Genomic DNA, 16,593 nt, shown 5'->3' on the forward strand with positions numbered 1-16,593 from the left:
GAGCAACCCAGGGATGTGTGTGCTTTGAGGACCTTTAACAGAATGTGACTGGCAGAACGGGTGTTGTATGTGGAGGATGAGGGCTGCAGTAAATATCTCAGATAGGGGGGAGTGAGGCCTAAGAGGGTTTTATAAATAAGCATCAGTGGGTCTTGCGACAGGTGTACAGAGATGACCAGTTTACAGAGGAGTGCAGTGATGTGTCCTATAAGGAGCATTGGTGGCAAATCTGATGGCCAAATGGTAAAAAACATCTAGCCACTCGAGAGCATCCTTACCTTCCGATCTATAAATGATGTCTCCTTAATGTAGCATGGGCAGGAAGGTCATCTGAATCAGGGTTCGTTTGGCAGTTGGGGTGAAAGAGGAGCGATTACGATAGAGGAAACCAAGTCTAGATTTAACTTTAGCCTGTAGCTTTGATATGTGCTGAGAGAAGAACAGTGCACCGTCTAGCCATACTCCCAAGTACTTGTATGAGGTGACTACCTCAAGCTCTAAATCCTCAGAGGTAGTAAGTACACCGTTGGGGAGAGGGGCATTCTTCTTAACGAACCACATGACCTTTGTTTTGGAGGTGTTCAGAACAAGGGTAAGGACAGAGAAAGCTTGTTGGACACTAAGAAAGCTTTGTTGTGGAGCGTTTAACACAAAATCCAGGGAGGGGCCAGCTGAGTATAAGACTGTAACATCTGCATATAAATGGATGAGAGAGCTTCCTACTGCCTGAGCTATGTTGTTGATGTAAATTGAGAAGAGCGTGGGGCCTAGGAGCGAGCGTTGGGCTACTCCCTTGGTGACAGGCAGTGGCTGAGACAGCAGATGTTATGACTTTACACATTGCACTCTTTGAGAGAGGTAATTAGCAAAACAGGCCAAAGACCCCTCAGAGACACCAATACTCCTTAGCTGGCCCACAAGAATGGAATGGTCTACCATATCAAAAGCTTTGGCCAAGTCAATAAAAATAGCAGCACAACATTGCTTATCAAGGGCAATGGTGACATCAATTAGGACCTTGCAGTGACACATCCATAACGTGAGATTGCATACCAGAGAGAATACTATAGACATCAAGAAAGCCAGTCGAGTTGATTATTGACAAGTTTTTCCAACACTTTTGATACACAGGGCAAGATAGATATTGGCCTATAACCGTTAGGATTAGCTTGATCTCCCCCTTTAAATAAACAACACACTGTGGCTGCATTCCAAGCACTGGGAACCTCCCAAGAGAGGAGAGACAGGTTAAAAAGGTCAAAGATAGGCTCGGTGATGATAGGGGCTGCAACCTTAAACTTGACCCTTTAAACTTGGGGTCAAGTTTAAGGAGCTCCTTTAGCTCCTCAGACTCAGTGACCGCCTGCAGGGAGAAACTGTGTAGCGGGGCAGTGGAAAAAGAGGGAGGAGCATCGGGGCTAGTTGCAGTAGAAGGTCTGGGAGATGAGGAAATGTTGGACGGGCAAGGAGGCATGGCTGAGCCAAATGAATGAAGTGGTGATTAAAGAGCTCAGCCATGCACTCCTTGTCAGTAACAACCACATCATCAACATTAAGGGACATGGGCAGTTGTGAGGAGGTGGGTTTATTCTCCAGATCTTTAACCGTTTTCCAGAACTTATTGGGGTTAGACCCACAGAGAGAGAACTGCTCCTTAAAGTAACTAACTTTGGCCTTCCAGGTAGCCTGAGTGCACTTATTTCTAATTTGCCTGCCAGACAGACAGCCAAAGTATTTGTGTGCCGAGCCTTCAGCCAAATGGTGTTCTTGAGGTGGAGTAACTCTGCCAGATAACGGTCAAATCAGGGGCTGAACCTGTTTTTAATTCTCATTTTCATTATGGGGTCATGTTAGTTAAGAATAAGAAGATCCAAGCGTCTTCATCAGAGGGGATCAAGCTGATTCTATACCAATTTACAGAGGCCAGGTCATGAAGGAAGGTTTTCTAATTCAAGTTTTTTAGTAATCGTCCATGACAAATCAGGACAGGTCGTTTAACTGAGCAGCCGTTACAAACAAAGGCTGTAAAACAGTGATCACTAAGGGCATGACACGACTTCCGCCGAAGTCGGTCCCTCTCCTTGTTCGGGCGGCGTTCGGCAGTCGACGTCACCGGCCTTCTAGCCATCGCCGATCCACTTTTCATTTTCCATTTGTTTTGTCTTTGTTTTACACACCTGGTTTCAATTCCCCAATTACATGTTCATTATTTAACCCTCTGTTTTCCCCATGGTTTTTGTGAGTGATTGTTTGTTGTATACGGTCCGTTATTTGTGGGCTAGCATTATTACTTTGTAATTGTATACTTTTGAGTAAATTACATTTTATTACTCATATCTGTTGTCCTGCGCCTGACTCTGCTACACCAGCTCCACACAGGATTTGTAACAGGTCATTACAGAAAACACCAGACTGATACCTATCAGGATTATTTGTGAGGATAACATCAAGGAGAGTAGCCTTTTCTGGGTGTTTGGCGGTATACCTCATGGGATTGGTAATAATCTGAGAGAGATTTAGGGAGTCCCATTGTTTTAGGACTTTGTCAGGTGGTTTAAGCATGTCCCAGTTTAGGTCACCTAGCAGGACAAATTCAGACTTAGTGTAAGGGGCCAGGAGAGAGCTAAGGGCATTTAAGGTACAGGCCACTGCTGATGGTGGATGATAACACCCAGCAAAGGTCAACAAATAGCTATTTGAAAGCTTAATCCTTAAAACCAGCAAATCAAATTGTTTGGGGAGAGACTTGGTGGAGACAACTAAGCACTGAAGGTGTTCCTTGGTAAAGATTGCCATTCCACCACCTTTGGAAGATCTGTCTTGCCAAAAAGGTTATAACCAGAAAGATTAACATCAGTGTTCAAAACACTCTTTCTTAATCACGTCTCAGTAATGACCAACACATCTGGATTGGAGCTTTAGTTAATAAGCTTCTAGTGTTAACGTGCAGAAACCCAGGGTTTTACGAGAGCAGAAATCAGTGAAGCAGAAATCAGAGCACAAGTCAGAATTGGGGCTAGCAACAGTAGATGGGCCAAGGGGTACAGGCACATTTCCAGATATAATCAGCAGTAATACAATCAGGGCACAGCAGAGGACAGGGAGAGCTCTGCTGTGTTGATTTTTTTATGACATTTGAATGGTAACAAGATCATATTGTACAGCAATTTCATCAGGTAACATGAATACAAAGCCGTCGAGAGGTGGTTAGAATAGGATGGGAGGCCAAGAGTCCATGTAACCAATAAAGAGTGAATGTCTCGAGTGTGGGAACAAACATTGTCATGGGGCAATGTTTATCACTTTGTCACTTTAACTCTACCTATATGTACATATTACCTCAATTACCTCAGCTAACAGGTGCCCCCGCACATTGACTCTGTACCGGTACCCCTTGTATATACAGTCGAAGTCGGAAGTTTACATACACCTTAGTCATATACATTTAAACTCAGTTTTTCACAATTCCTGACATTTAATCCTAGTCAAAATGTCCTGTTTTAGGTCAGTTAGGATCACCATTTTATTTTAAGAATGTGAAATGTCAGAATAATAGTAGAGAGAATGATTTATTTCAGCTTTTATTTCTTTCATCACATTCCCAGTGGGTCAGAAGTGTACATACACTCAATTAGTATTTGGTAGCATTGCCTTTAAATTGTTGAACTTGGGTCAAACATTTCGGTTAGCCTTCCACAAGCTTCCCACAATAAGTTGGGTGAATTTTGGCCCATTCCTCCTGACAGAGCTGGTGTAACTGAGTCAGGTTTGTAGGCCTCCTTGCTCGCACACGCTTTTTCCGTTCTGCCCACACATTTTACATGGGATTGAGGTCAGGGCTTTGTGATGGCCACTCCAATGCCTTGACTGTGTTCTCCTTAAGCCATTTTGCCACAACTTTGGAAGTACGCTTGGGGTCATTGTCCATTTGGAAGACCCATTTGCGATCAAGCTTTCACTTCCTGACTGATGTCTTGAGATGTTGCTTCAATATGTCCACATAATTGTCCTCCCTCATGATGCCATCTATTTTGTGAAGTGCACCAGTCTCTCCTGCAGCAAAGCACCCCCACAACATGATGCTGCCACCCCCGTGCTTAAGGGTTAGGATGGTGTTCTTCAGCTTGCAAGCCTGCCCCTTTTTACTCCAAACATAATGATGGTCATTATGGCAAAACAGTTCTATTTTTGTTTCATGACCAGAGGACATTTCTCCAAAAAGTACGGTCTTTGTCCCCATGTGCAGTTGCAAACCGTAGTCTGGCTTTTTTATGGCGGTTTTGGAGAAGTGGCTTCTTCCATGCTGAGCGGCCTTTCAGGTTATGTCGATATAGGACTCGTTTTACTGTGGATATAGATACTTTTGTACCTGTTTCCTCCAGCATCTTCACAAGGTCCTTGGTGTTTATACTTGCATACTATTGTTTGTACAGATTAACGTGGTACCTACAGCCATTTGGAAATTGCTCCCAAGGATGAACCAGACTTGTAGAGGTCTACAATTTTTTTCTGAGGTCTTGGCTGATTTCTTTTGATTTTCCCATGATGTCAAGCAAAGAGGCACTGAGTCTGAAGGTAGGCCTTGAAATACATCCACAGGCACATTTCCAATTGACTCAAATGATGTCAATTAGGCTATCAGAAGCATCTAAAGCCATGAGATCATTTTCTGGAATTTTCAAAACTGTTTAAAGGCACAGTCAACTTAGTGTATGTAAACTTCTGACCCACTGGAATTGTGATACAGTGAATTATAAGTGAAATAATCTGTCTGTAAACAATTGTTGGAAAAATTACTTGTGTCATGCATAAAGTAGATATCCTAACCGACTTGCCAAAACTATAGCTCGTTAACAAGCAATTTGTTGAATGGTTGAAAAACGATTTTTAATGACTCCAAGTGTATGTAAACTTCCGACTTCAACTGTAGCCTCGCTATTGTTATTTTACTACTGCTGTTAAATTAATGGTTATTTTTATTTAAAAATGTTTACTTATCTATTTTTTACTTTACACTTAATTCTCTTAAAACTTCTTAAAGCATTGTTGGTTAAGGGCTTGTAAGTAAGCATTTCACTGTAACCTGTTGTATTCGGCGCATGTGACAAATAAAATGTGATTTGGTTTTTAATTTTATTTGAATAGCATAAAGCACAAGACAGAAATCTAACAACTTGGAGCTAGCCATTGTAAGTTCAAAGAGTCAATTACCCCAACAAGATAACTTGAGAGAGTAGCTCTCTGATTCCGAGGGGTTGGGTTAAATGCGGAAGACATTTCAGTTGAATGCATTCAGTTATACAACTGACTAGGTATCCCCCTTTCCCTCTAGGAGTCCAGTAGGCTATAAAAGTCTGAGATAAAATAAGTAAATAGTAGGAATATACTAGTTAATTAAAGTGTTTCTGAGTAAGCTAACATAATAAACTTCACAAGTTAATTAACCTACCTAAAATTCCGATCAGTCCAAAGTCTCTGGTGTGTGTGTAAGTGTGTGTGTGCTGGAGGCGAGCAAAAGCTCGGGACAGAGGGGGGAGTTTGGCGGGGGTACCTGTACCAGACAGGGGGAGACAGGCCAGGGCTGCCCGGGAACAGATTGCCGGGTTGATCCAAGCAGCGGTGCAGCAGGCAACAGGAGTAGGCGTCACAACTGCTTGGGAGAAGCTTTTTTCGTGAGGCTGAGTAGCAGAGGAGGCTTTCAAATTTAACCGGTCAGGTAAGTGGTAGGGCAGATTAAAAAAAACGTCTGAAGTGAAAAGCTTGGTGAAAAACCATGGTAAAGGTGGCTTTGATACTCGCCAGACATTCGGGCCTTCAAACATCAATAGCTCAATGGAACACACACTGACAGGCACACACACACACACACACACACACACACACACACACACACACACACACACACACACACACACACACACACACACACACACACACACACACACACACACAACACACATTGACAAGCACACACAACACACACTGATGTATACACTTGATTGATAATTCCTCAGGGCTGTTGGGAAACACCTTATTCATGGCTGATTCAGCCATAATACCATGCTTGGCTCTGTCTGTGCGTTTGTGTTTTCTATTAGAAGTGACACCTGAAAATGATTCAACATTGAGATGCTTTCTAGGAAATCCGAACTTTCTTTGGTCCAGAATGAGATCATTTTAAAACATGACGAGGACAATATATTTTCAATCATCAGAATTCTATTCTGTGTGCAATAAACACTACTTGTAATCAATCAAATGATTGTACTATATCATCCACTCCTTGATCATAGCAAGATGTCCCTCTTTGTCAGACTGAGACCAGATGAACTCCTTCAGCTGTAGTTGAGAGGCTGTGTGTGAGCTGTGAGGCAGAGCCCTTGTCTTATATGTGTGGGCTGAGGCGGGTTGAGGGAGTCTAGAGAAGGAAAAGCCAAACAATGAGACAGAGTGGAGGGAGGAGGAATGGGCCGAGGCGCGGACAGATGGGGGGGGGGGGGGGGGGGGGGGTCAGCGGGTTCATCCACCTGCTGGTCAGGGGCACAGCACTGGAACCACCCCCCTCTCTCAGCTCAACAGGTGTGTTGGCCCCTGGCCGCCGTGGGCCCATCAAAACAAGAGATTCACACGACTAGAACCATAATGAGAGGACACACACAGAAAACAATCATTACATGCCGAGTGAGGGAGCGCTCCGGGTATCACCTGTTTTTGCTGTTCTTTTTTTGGTACCGCTGTGTGGAATCGGTCACCATGGCAACTCTACTACGAGTCATGCAAAACGCTATTCATATTGGTACTCGGGGAGCATGCAGTGATTGGAGCCACATTTGTTTTGGGGGCTTTAGTTTCCTCACGCTAGGCTGCTGCTGCCTGCTGCTCTGATCGCCGATTTCCCCTGAACTGGTCTGCTAATTAGGAACCTTTCCGTCAGGTTGGTTTGCTGTGAGCCACAGGATGCAGGAGGGACAGCGAGGGTGTTTTATAAAGTGAGGTTTATGTTACCAAACAGGAGATTGAGATCACAATGTGCACGGACAGCAAATGGGCCAGAACTCAATCTCCTTTACTCTCCTGTAGGGTTAGTCTTTAGTTCAGGATCATTTCACTCCTGTCAAGTGCAGAGGGTCTGGAGAGCTGTGTCCTTTCACTCATGCATTATAGTAGACATGGAGCCACGAGCCAAAAGTCAATATCTATAGCAAAAAACATGGTAAAATGGAGAAAATCATTGAACTGCACACACACAAGACACAACACACACACTCAATTTCTCTCTGAGCTTCTAGGGAAGCAGAGCTCTAAATGACAGGCAGGCTAATGGCTCCCATGCCAGCCGTATTGTCGTCCTGTGAGACTTCCCTGAGCGGAAAAACAAAGGTTCCCGACGCGAGTGAAAGCCAGCACACATGCTCACAGTCACAGGACTGCAATGGGCACCACATCACGGCCCGCAGGCTCCAGTCAGACCAACCAACGGTGGCACAAATTGGTCCCTGGTGTGCAATGAGGTGGTACTATTTACTATCTGCCACTTTATTCCTTGTACATATCTTTATTTCTAGTTTGTGTGCATATCTACCTCAGTTACCGCATACTCCTACACATGGACTCAGTACTGCTACCCCTTGTATATAGACAGCCAAGTTAACATTACTCATTATGTATCTATTATTACTTTAATTATTACCTGTTTTACTTTTCTATTATTTCTCTATTTTCTTTCTCTCTGCATTGTTGGGAAGGGCCCGTAAGCATTCCACTGTTAGTCCACACCTGTTGTTTACGAAGCATGTGAAGAACACAACTTGATTTGATTTTGATGAATGGGGATCAGGCAGGCATCACATGGTGGCACTTCCTGGTCCACTCTGCCTAGCGGGTCACGCCTGGTTACAGCACATAACACAGCTGCTGTCTATTGGCCATGCTCCACTGAGGACCAGAGGGATGTGTGTGTGCTCTCTCCCTTTAGCTTGTATTAGAATGCCTTTTTAAAACATTCATGTTCCCCTATAGAAACACAAACACAAGTCACAACCCACCGTCGTCACAATATAACTTGTTGTTGTAGACCAGGGGTGTTCACTCAGGGCTCCCTTCCAGTATTGCCCCCAGCCCCCACCCTTATTTCTATGGGCACAAGCACTGTTCAAAACACAAACTGTTCACAACCCTCTGGTTGTGGGGATAGAAAATGCTGATGGTTTAAAGCTTATTTCCTGCAATTCTACACATTTTGTCGTGGAGTGCAGAGAAAGGGAGACTTAAGTTGAAAGCCGGACTGAGTCCCTTAAAGAAAAATGTAGGGCGCGTTGCCCCACAGTTTGGGAACCCCTGTTGTAGAGGACAGAGGGTAGAGGGTCGTCGGTAAAGCATGGAAACCCTGAGGAGATGTGAACGAACAGAAAAAGAACACCTCGTGTGTCACGTACGCATCACTAGAGGAGAGGAGGTATTTGTTTAACGGCTCAGCCATGGACCGAAACCAGCCATAACACATACTGTGGAAAAGATTCCATCACACACACAAACACACACACACACACACACACACACACACACACACACACACACACACACACACACACACACACACACACACACACACACACACACACACACACACACACACACACACACACACACACACACACACACACACACACACACACACACACACACACACACACACACACACATGAGCACGGACACACAAGACTGTTCTTACCTTATCCTCCAGGCGGATCAGTCTGGCTCCCACAGTGTGGTATTCCTTATCTACGCCTTTCTCTGAAAAACAACAACAACACAGCATCTCCAACAGCGACGGAAGCCAGGTTTCATCAGCGTGTCACACACCACTTTGCAATGAGCTGGAGGCAGTAGCCTATGCATTTCTGAAAACATGTACTTAGTTGTTTGAAATAGGAACCTTTCGATACATGTTACGAGGCATGTCTTACTTCGCTTTCCAAGTAGCCTGGTAGATCTCCTCTCTACATTTCTAACGGATATTTCCATCTCTGTCACATGAAAACGCTCGCATGTGCGGTGCCCTTTTGACTGTGTTTTCCGATAATTGCATTATGTAACATTCGCACGTAGCCTCCTGCCTTGTGCGCAATGCTGCGCTCATAATGTGAATAAATAGCAGTTTATCAAGATCTGAAGCTATACATTGTGATCCGTTTCATCAGAATAATTGCTTTCTAAAGTTATTTTTATGTAGTCTAGGCCTACTGGTTGTATGAATGTGGGGTCTATCTTCCCACAACTGTCCCAGAGTCTGTTTGGAATAGGCTATTTCTTTCTCGACAATCTGACCAATAGAATAGGTAAACTTTTGTACTATGAGCGTTAGTAGATTGACATATGGTAGTGATTTTGCTGTTTGTTGCTCATCTTGTTGGCTGAGGAAAAGTAAATGTGGACTGTTAGTCTAAAATCTTCAAAAGTGCGCATCATAATTCCGTAAGAAGGACCGCACATCATTGCATCCTAGACCTGCATGTTCTGTTAATATGAATGACCATCATCGTAATGGGATTTCTGTCATTCTGAGCACCATGGGTGGACGCCCGAATCAGGTACCCACCCAATGCATATGGGTCCGGCAGATTTCTCAAATGTCCGGTAAATTAAAATGTTGCCTGTCAAATGTCCAGCGGAAACCATGGTACTATGGTATGCTTTACCACCCCTGTGTCACACACACACCACCCCCCAACACATGCACTTCTTTATTTCGGGGCCCCCTAACGCAAATAACTCTTAGTCATGCAATGAGTCCCGATAAACATAACAACAGTATATCAGTGTAGTGGGGCTCCATCCTAGGGCCAGGGCAGGCTCAGCCAGGCAGACTGGGGGTAGTGGGCTGTATTTGACAGGCAGGCAGGCAGCTGTAGCTGTAGTGTTATCCTGTATGGTTGGCCTGGTTGTAATGGATGTCTAGAGTAAAGCCCCAGACTCCTAATCCAATACCAGGGCCAATCAAGCAAGTGTTTAACCATCTTAGTTCCCTTGTTAGCTCCATGGGGCAGCCAAGAAACGGAGGAGGAGGAGGAAGAGGAGGAGGAGGAGGAGAGGTGGAGAGGAGGAGGTTGGTACACAGAGCAGGAAGAGGAAGAGGAGGCGGAGGAGAAGAAGAGAGAAGGATAGGAGGGTGGTATGGAAAAGGAGGAGGGGGAGAAAGAAGGAGAGAGGAGAAAGTGGGAGGAGGGGGTACGCAGAGGAGGAGAAGAAGAAGAGAGAAGGCGGCGGAGGAGAGGGAGAGGGGATGGCAGCGTTGTGCAGACAAATACTAGCGTGTGTACCAAACACACATAGTCAAACATATACACACTTGCACACTACGTATACACACTATACACACTGGGGATCTCTTCGCAGAAGATTTAGTCTAGTCCAGCCTTATCGTCGTTCCTCGCTGTCTTTGTTTGTGAGATGAGGGGGCACAGTGAGGAGTGACAAGAGTTTAGCAGATCAACTCTGGCCTGGTGAGTTTCCTCTGGTGGGTTTTACCTGGCAAAAACATTCCTGGTTTCCCCAATGTGTGGTCTAGTCTGGGAAAAGAAGGGGAACATGAGAGACACGTTATGGGAAAATTGAAACTTTGGACGAAGCTCTGTAGCATTTGTTAGTGTTTCATGTCTGTGACAGAAATAGTGAGAAAGAGAGAGAGAGAGAGAGAGAGAGAGAGAGTGAAAGAAAGCTGAGAGACAGATATAGATAGAGAGGAAGAGAGAGACAGACAGAGAGAGAGACAGGGAGAAAAGGAGAGAGCGAAAGAATACAAAGTAAAAAGAGAGAGAGATTTAATGGCCCACCTCCTCTGTAGCTCCTTAATGCGGACCATCATGGTGAGGTGTCCCTGGTTGTACTGCTCCATCACGTCCCTCACGTCGTACGGCTTCCTCGCTTGCTGTGGAGTGGGAATATTGTATTGTAGCAACACAAACACAACACACACAGCACATTGTCACCCACGGTCATCCCTCGGGTCAACACTCGTCGCTCTTGCTGCTGGTGATGCTCTGATCCACCTCTACGCAGACGACATCATTCTGTATACTTCTAGCCCTTCTTGGACACTGTGTTAACAAACCTCCAGACGAGCTTCAATGCCATACAACGCTCCTTCCGCGGCCTCCAACTGCTCCTAAACGCAAGTAAGGCTAAGTGCATGCTCTTCAACCGATTGCTGCCCGCACCTGCCCGCCCGTCCAGCATCATTACTCTGGACGGTTCCGACTTAGAATACGTGGACAACTACAAATACCTAGGTGTCTAGTTAGACTGTAAACTCTCCTTCCAGACTCACATTAATAAGCATCTCCAATCTAGAATCGGCTTCCTATTTCGCAAACAAAGCATCCTTCACTCATGCTGCCAAACATACCCTCGTAAAACTGACTATCATACCGATCCTTGACTTCGGCGATGTCATTTACAAAATAGCCTCCAACACTCTACTCAGCAAATTGGATACAGTCTATCACAGTACCATCCGTTTTGTCACCAAAGCCCCATATACTACCCACCACTGCGACCTGTATGCTCTCGTTGGCTGGCCCTCGCTTCGTATTCGTCGCCAAACCCACTGGCTCCAGGTCATCTATAAGTCTTTGCTTGGTAAAGCCCCGCCTTATCTCAGCTCACTGGTCACCATAGCAACACCCACCCGTAGCACGCGCTCCAGCAGGTATATTTCACTGGTCATCCCCAGAGCGATTCCTCCTTTTGCCGCCTTTCCTTCCAGTTCTCTGCTGCCAATGACTGGAACGAATTGCAAGGATTGCTGACGCTGGAGACTCATATCTCCCTCACTGGCTTTGGGCACCAGCTGTGAGAGCAGCTCGCGGATCACTCCACCTGTACATGGCCCATCTGTGGATGGCCCATCCAACTACCTCATCCCCATACTTTTTTTTGCTCCTTTGCACCCCAGTATCTCTACTTGCACATTTCATCTTCTGCACATATATCACTCCAGTGTTCAATTGCTAAATTGTAATTATTTCGCCACTATGGCCTATTTATTGCCTTACCTCCCTAATCTTACCTCATTTGCATACATTGTATATAGACTTTTTCTATTGTGTTATTGACTGTAGGTTTATTTGCTCCATGTGTAACTCTGTGTTGTTGTATGTGTTGAACTGCTTTGCTTTATCTTGGCCAGGTCGCAGTTGTAAATGAGAACTTGTTCTCAACTAGCCTACCTGGTTAAATAAAGTTGAAATAAAATATATATATTTTTTTATGTAAAAACACAGTGCTTTGTTGTTGCAGTGTATATTGACGATGAGGAAGCCAAGGGAAAAGGGCTTGTTCAGTAGGCTTTCACATGTTATGTTGGGGGAGTTGTTTTGTGTGAGGAGAAAGCTATCTTGTGACTGAGGTTGCATCACCCAATAAAACATGACGAGCCAGTATGGTGGGGTCTGTTCATCATCCAGAAATAATGAAGTAATGAGAACATGGCTGAATGTGAAGACAGAAACGGTGGCCTGGGTTTGTTGGAGACTGTTGGAGAACAACAACAACCACGTTCAGATCTTAAAGAGAGTTGTGGACTAAAGGCCAAGTGAGGCCATTCTGTGGTAGGTGCCTAGTCTCCTACAGCTGTGCAGCGAGAAACTAACCACACAAGCGGAGGTTAACAGGGTTCCCATGATACTGAGGCTGAACTGACGACAGGCCAGACACAGACGTGCAGGTGCAAGTTGCAGGCACAGACGCCGTCTTACACACACGTACACACGTACATTGTGCACGCACCCACACATTGCGTATATGCAAATGCAAGTGGGCACACGCACACACGTTAGTCCTGCAGCTGCACAACATGCCCTTGTGCTTACCCTCACCTTCCTAAGCAACCACAACACTATTCTCTCTATCCTCCCTCCTCCTCCCCTCTCTTCCTCCACCTTGTCTTTTACCTGAAATTTCTGTCTGGCCACAAAGTACTTCATTCTCCGGAGTACTTTGACTGCTGCTTTGTGGGCGTGAGACAACCTGAGGGAGACAAACACAGTTCATTTGGTTGCACTGTTGAGAGGAGAACTGGCAAGAAAGGATTTCATTGTTCATGACGCTGTATCCTGTGCACATGACAATTACATGTTGATTTGATTTGTTCCAGCACACAAGGGGTTAAGCCTGCAGATGTTTCCCCTCGTCTCAGTTGTATTCCTTTACAAATGCAACCTGGCTTGTTTTCTGCTCTGAAAACAACAGAACATTTGTACAACTTGCATGCTTCCAGCCATTCTAATTGGCTTGTACTGCATTCATTTATGCAGAATGTTTGTACCGTGCAATGGCAAAACACATATGGCTTCGAGGGCTAGGAGAGTCCCCCTCCCTACCACACACACACACACACACACACACACACACACACACACACACACACACACACACACACACACACACACACACACACACACACACACACACACACACACACACACACACATGCACGCGTGTGCACAAAAGCACACACACTCTCAAACCCACGCACACACTGTGTGCTAGAACTGTATGATCTCATCCTCTGGAACTAAACAGGTTTCTCATACAACTCACGAATGTTGAACTCTGATGAACTTGTTGTTCGTCTGTAATATTGAAACTGTGAAGTTGTGTCCTTCTTTGAATCTGGAACAACCAAACATCTTGTGTAATCTGAGTCACACACACACGCACACAAACATGCACACACGCACACACACACACACACACACACACACACACACGCGCACACACACACACACACACACACACACACACACACACACACACACACACACACACACACACACACACACACACACACACGCACACTGGCTCAACACGCCTCATTTGTGTCAACAAATGGGAGAACCACCGGCACTAAACTAAACACCATAACAGCACACATAGTAGCCTAGCTATAGCCGCAAGAGTACAGACCCACTTCCTCCATCACGCAAGTGCTTTACATGATGTGTTGATGTTCGCTTGGCTTCACTGTCTAAGCTGAAATGCACAACAAGATGCACACAGTTCTGGTAAAAAAAAATGTTTTAAGAAAATTTTGTTGTGAGCCAAATGTGACTGTTGGAGATGACACGGCCATATTTGGGTGTATGTGTGATACTTAGATGTGTGCGTGTGAGGGCAAAACTTGGGAGGGTGTTTATGTGCGGTTCGACTGCTGACAACTTCCATGGGTCATGGGGTCATGGCTAGAGGATGACCACAGAGCAGTAGAGGAAGTGGTGACCTGCTAGCTAGATCTGGAAATAGGCCCTCGGAGTCTATTCCAGAACCGTTTGGATTATTTTTGGTCCATGTATAGAATGTGTGCCCTCTCATTTTACAGTTTAACATTCATGCGGTGGTTTCATATTTCTGGACTGTTATTATATTGTTGTACTATGCTGTCTCTGTACTGGAGGTACTGTGTGCTAGGACTGCAGCGTGACTAGTAATGCGCACTCAATGAGAACCCGTGTGTCTCTGCCTGTTGCTTCTCTCTGACACTAGCTGTGCTGACAGATCAAAGAGAATGCAAGCAATTCAATATGGATATTTTTGGGGATCTGTCTTAAAAGCTGAGCTGAAATATCTGCTTTTCCTTCACGCGTGTTTTAAAACATGTGACCTTTACCCTTCGGCCTTATCGCTGACATCAAGGGGGCTGGGTAAGCCGCCCGGGACGGCGTTTGGAGTGCGTCTCGAGAGACGCCGGATTAACGCTGAGCGACGCCACCGGATTCTTTAACAATAACATTCTGAAGGAATTCAGAGCGGGGACACCTTGTAAAATAGCACAGAGATGAGAAACGGGCACAGGAACAAACGAGAGACAGAAGACGGAGTTGCCATCCCCTTCAGAGATAACGGCACAACATAGTCTACAAAGTCCCAAAGTCTGGAGATGAAAAGAACGTGGCCCCAAATCTCCCCCCAAAAAACTTCCTCCCATAACTAGAGAGAAAGTGTGTGTGTGTGTGAGACACACTTTGCCAGGGCTCTGAGCGTGACTGTGGTGAGAGATAAGGTCTTCTCTGCTGAAGTGCTCCAAAGCAAATGAATGGCTCCATTCTGAAGGCAGCAGCCCTTTGTTGGGGGGATGTATGGGGGTACAAGACTTGTTGTGACTGCTGCGTCCCAGCGCTACAGCTGGCTAGCTGGTTCTCTGTGAAGAAGCACACCCTCCCGCCTTTGTGGAGTCAACAAGCCCGGTCTGAAGACTTCATTAGTGGGTAGGGGCAACAAAAGGACTTAACAGACAATACACTGACAGGGGCCATAAAACATATGGATCAAAGCAGACTGCTGGGACTGCTTTTTCCGCCCTCAGATCTGGAACTATACGAGGAAATGCACACGAACAATACCAAACAAAAAGCAGAGGCGTCTTTTTTTCTCTTCATTTTTGTACCCCCTCCTCCGTCTTCCCAAGTGCGAGAAGGATGTGTTTTTGCGCTGAGTTGTAGATTGAACATAATTGGGAAAGAAAACACATGTAGGAAACAGAAAACACGTGCCGTTTCGATCACGGGACTATTTCCCCCCTCGCTTCCCAAATGCACATGCATGTTTGGCAAGTGACCGTGATAAAAGAATAACATATTTTGCACAACTTAAAGTCGGCCTGCCCCAGATGCGGCGCTCAACCACATTTGGCGCCCAGCAACCTTTGGAATGTCAGCTTTACCACATCTCTCTGTCTCTGGTTGATGACTCACAACACTTGCTGCTAGTCTCATTCTTCTTCTCCTCTTTTCTCCTTTCTTTTATTTCTCCCTCTTCTCACCAGACCAGAGCGTTTGCCACACAACACAATGCATCCCAGGGCTCCTCTGGAGTCAGCAAGCATTTAATCTCCCACACACAGACTTCAATATTGTTTTGATTGTCCTGTGCCGTATGATTTCAGGGCCAAGGGCGACGCTTGTTTATTCCAGTGAATACCCAGGCTTAAGACTGCCACAGTCTTCCACAGACTCACCATTCTTCACCAGGGCTACTGTGGTAAATTCAATTGGGTACAGTGTTGAGGAGAAATGAGTTGGTGTGGTCCTTTGAAATCCTGGACAGATTATAGCCACATGCCATCCATTGGCACTTGGAAGTTTCTCTCTTAATAAAGCTTTCTGGGTTGATTTTTCCAGGTGGTTACTTTAGAAACCTCATAGTAGTCCTTAGTAACAGTCCTCCTCTCTGCTGTTCCTTGGCTGGAGCCAGTCTAATATCCTGTCTGTGTTTCCTAGGAGCACACAGTGTAATAACGTCTGGGGACGGAGTCCATCAGGGGAAAGAGGCTTTAGAGTCTAGAGTTACAGGTCGATGGTCAGAGCACAGCAAAGGCACAGGCCTGTGGTCGATGATCAGCTTCAGCAGGGGACTTTGATCAACGCAAGAGAAAACAGACACCCACAACATTTCTGTATCAAATCAGAAGAGGCCCTTGATTATCTCTACACTTTACACTTGAAATATGAGAGGGGTTTAACTAGCCAGGAGCCAGTAACTGTCTTTCATGTCAAATTCAGTCGGTGTGTTGTTGAATCATCAGAGAGACAGAGAGGT

The 16,593-nt window shown here is 45.4% G+C and overlaps 1 protein-coding gene across 1 annotated transcript in view; it reads right to left on the reverse strand.

Moving 5' to 3' along the window:
- Positions 1 to 6,267: 6,267 nt before the first annotated feature.
- The window catches only part of LOC145850443 (potassium voltage-gated channel subfamily KQT member 1), a 120,954-nt gene continuing 110,628 nt past the window's right edge, over positions 6,268 to 16,593 (reverse strand). The window contains exons 3-8 of the mRNA XM_082956619.1: positions 12,951 to 13,026; positions 10,833 to 10,927; positions 10,528 to 10,568; positions 8,732 to 8,793; positions 6,528 to 6,631; positions 6,268 to 6,418 (exon numbers count right to left, since the gene is read on the reverse strand). Of these exons, the coding sequence (XP_082812745.1) occupies positions 6,268 to 6,418; positions 6,528 to 6,631; positions 8,732 to 8,793; positions 10,528 to 10,568; positions 10,833 to 10,927; positions 12,951 to 13,026 (529 nt within the window). The remainder of the gene's footprint in view (positions 6,419 to 6,527; positions 6,632 to 8,731; positions 8,794 to 10,527; positions 10,569 to 10,832; positions 10,928 to 12,950; positions 13,027 to 16,593) is intronic.

The sequence above is a fragment of the Salmo salar genome, chromosome 10 (genome assembly GCF_965601325.2).
Source record: "Salmo salar chromosome 10, fSalSal1, whole genome shotgun sequence".
Lineage (NCBI taxonomy): Eukaryota > Metazoa > Chordata > Actinopteri > Salmoniformes > Salmonidae > Salmo > Salmo salar.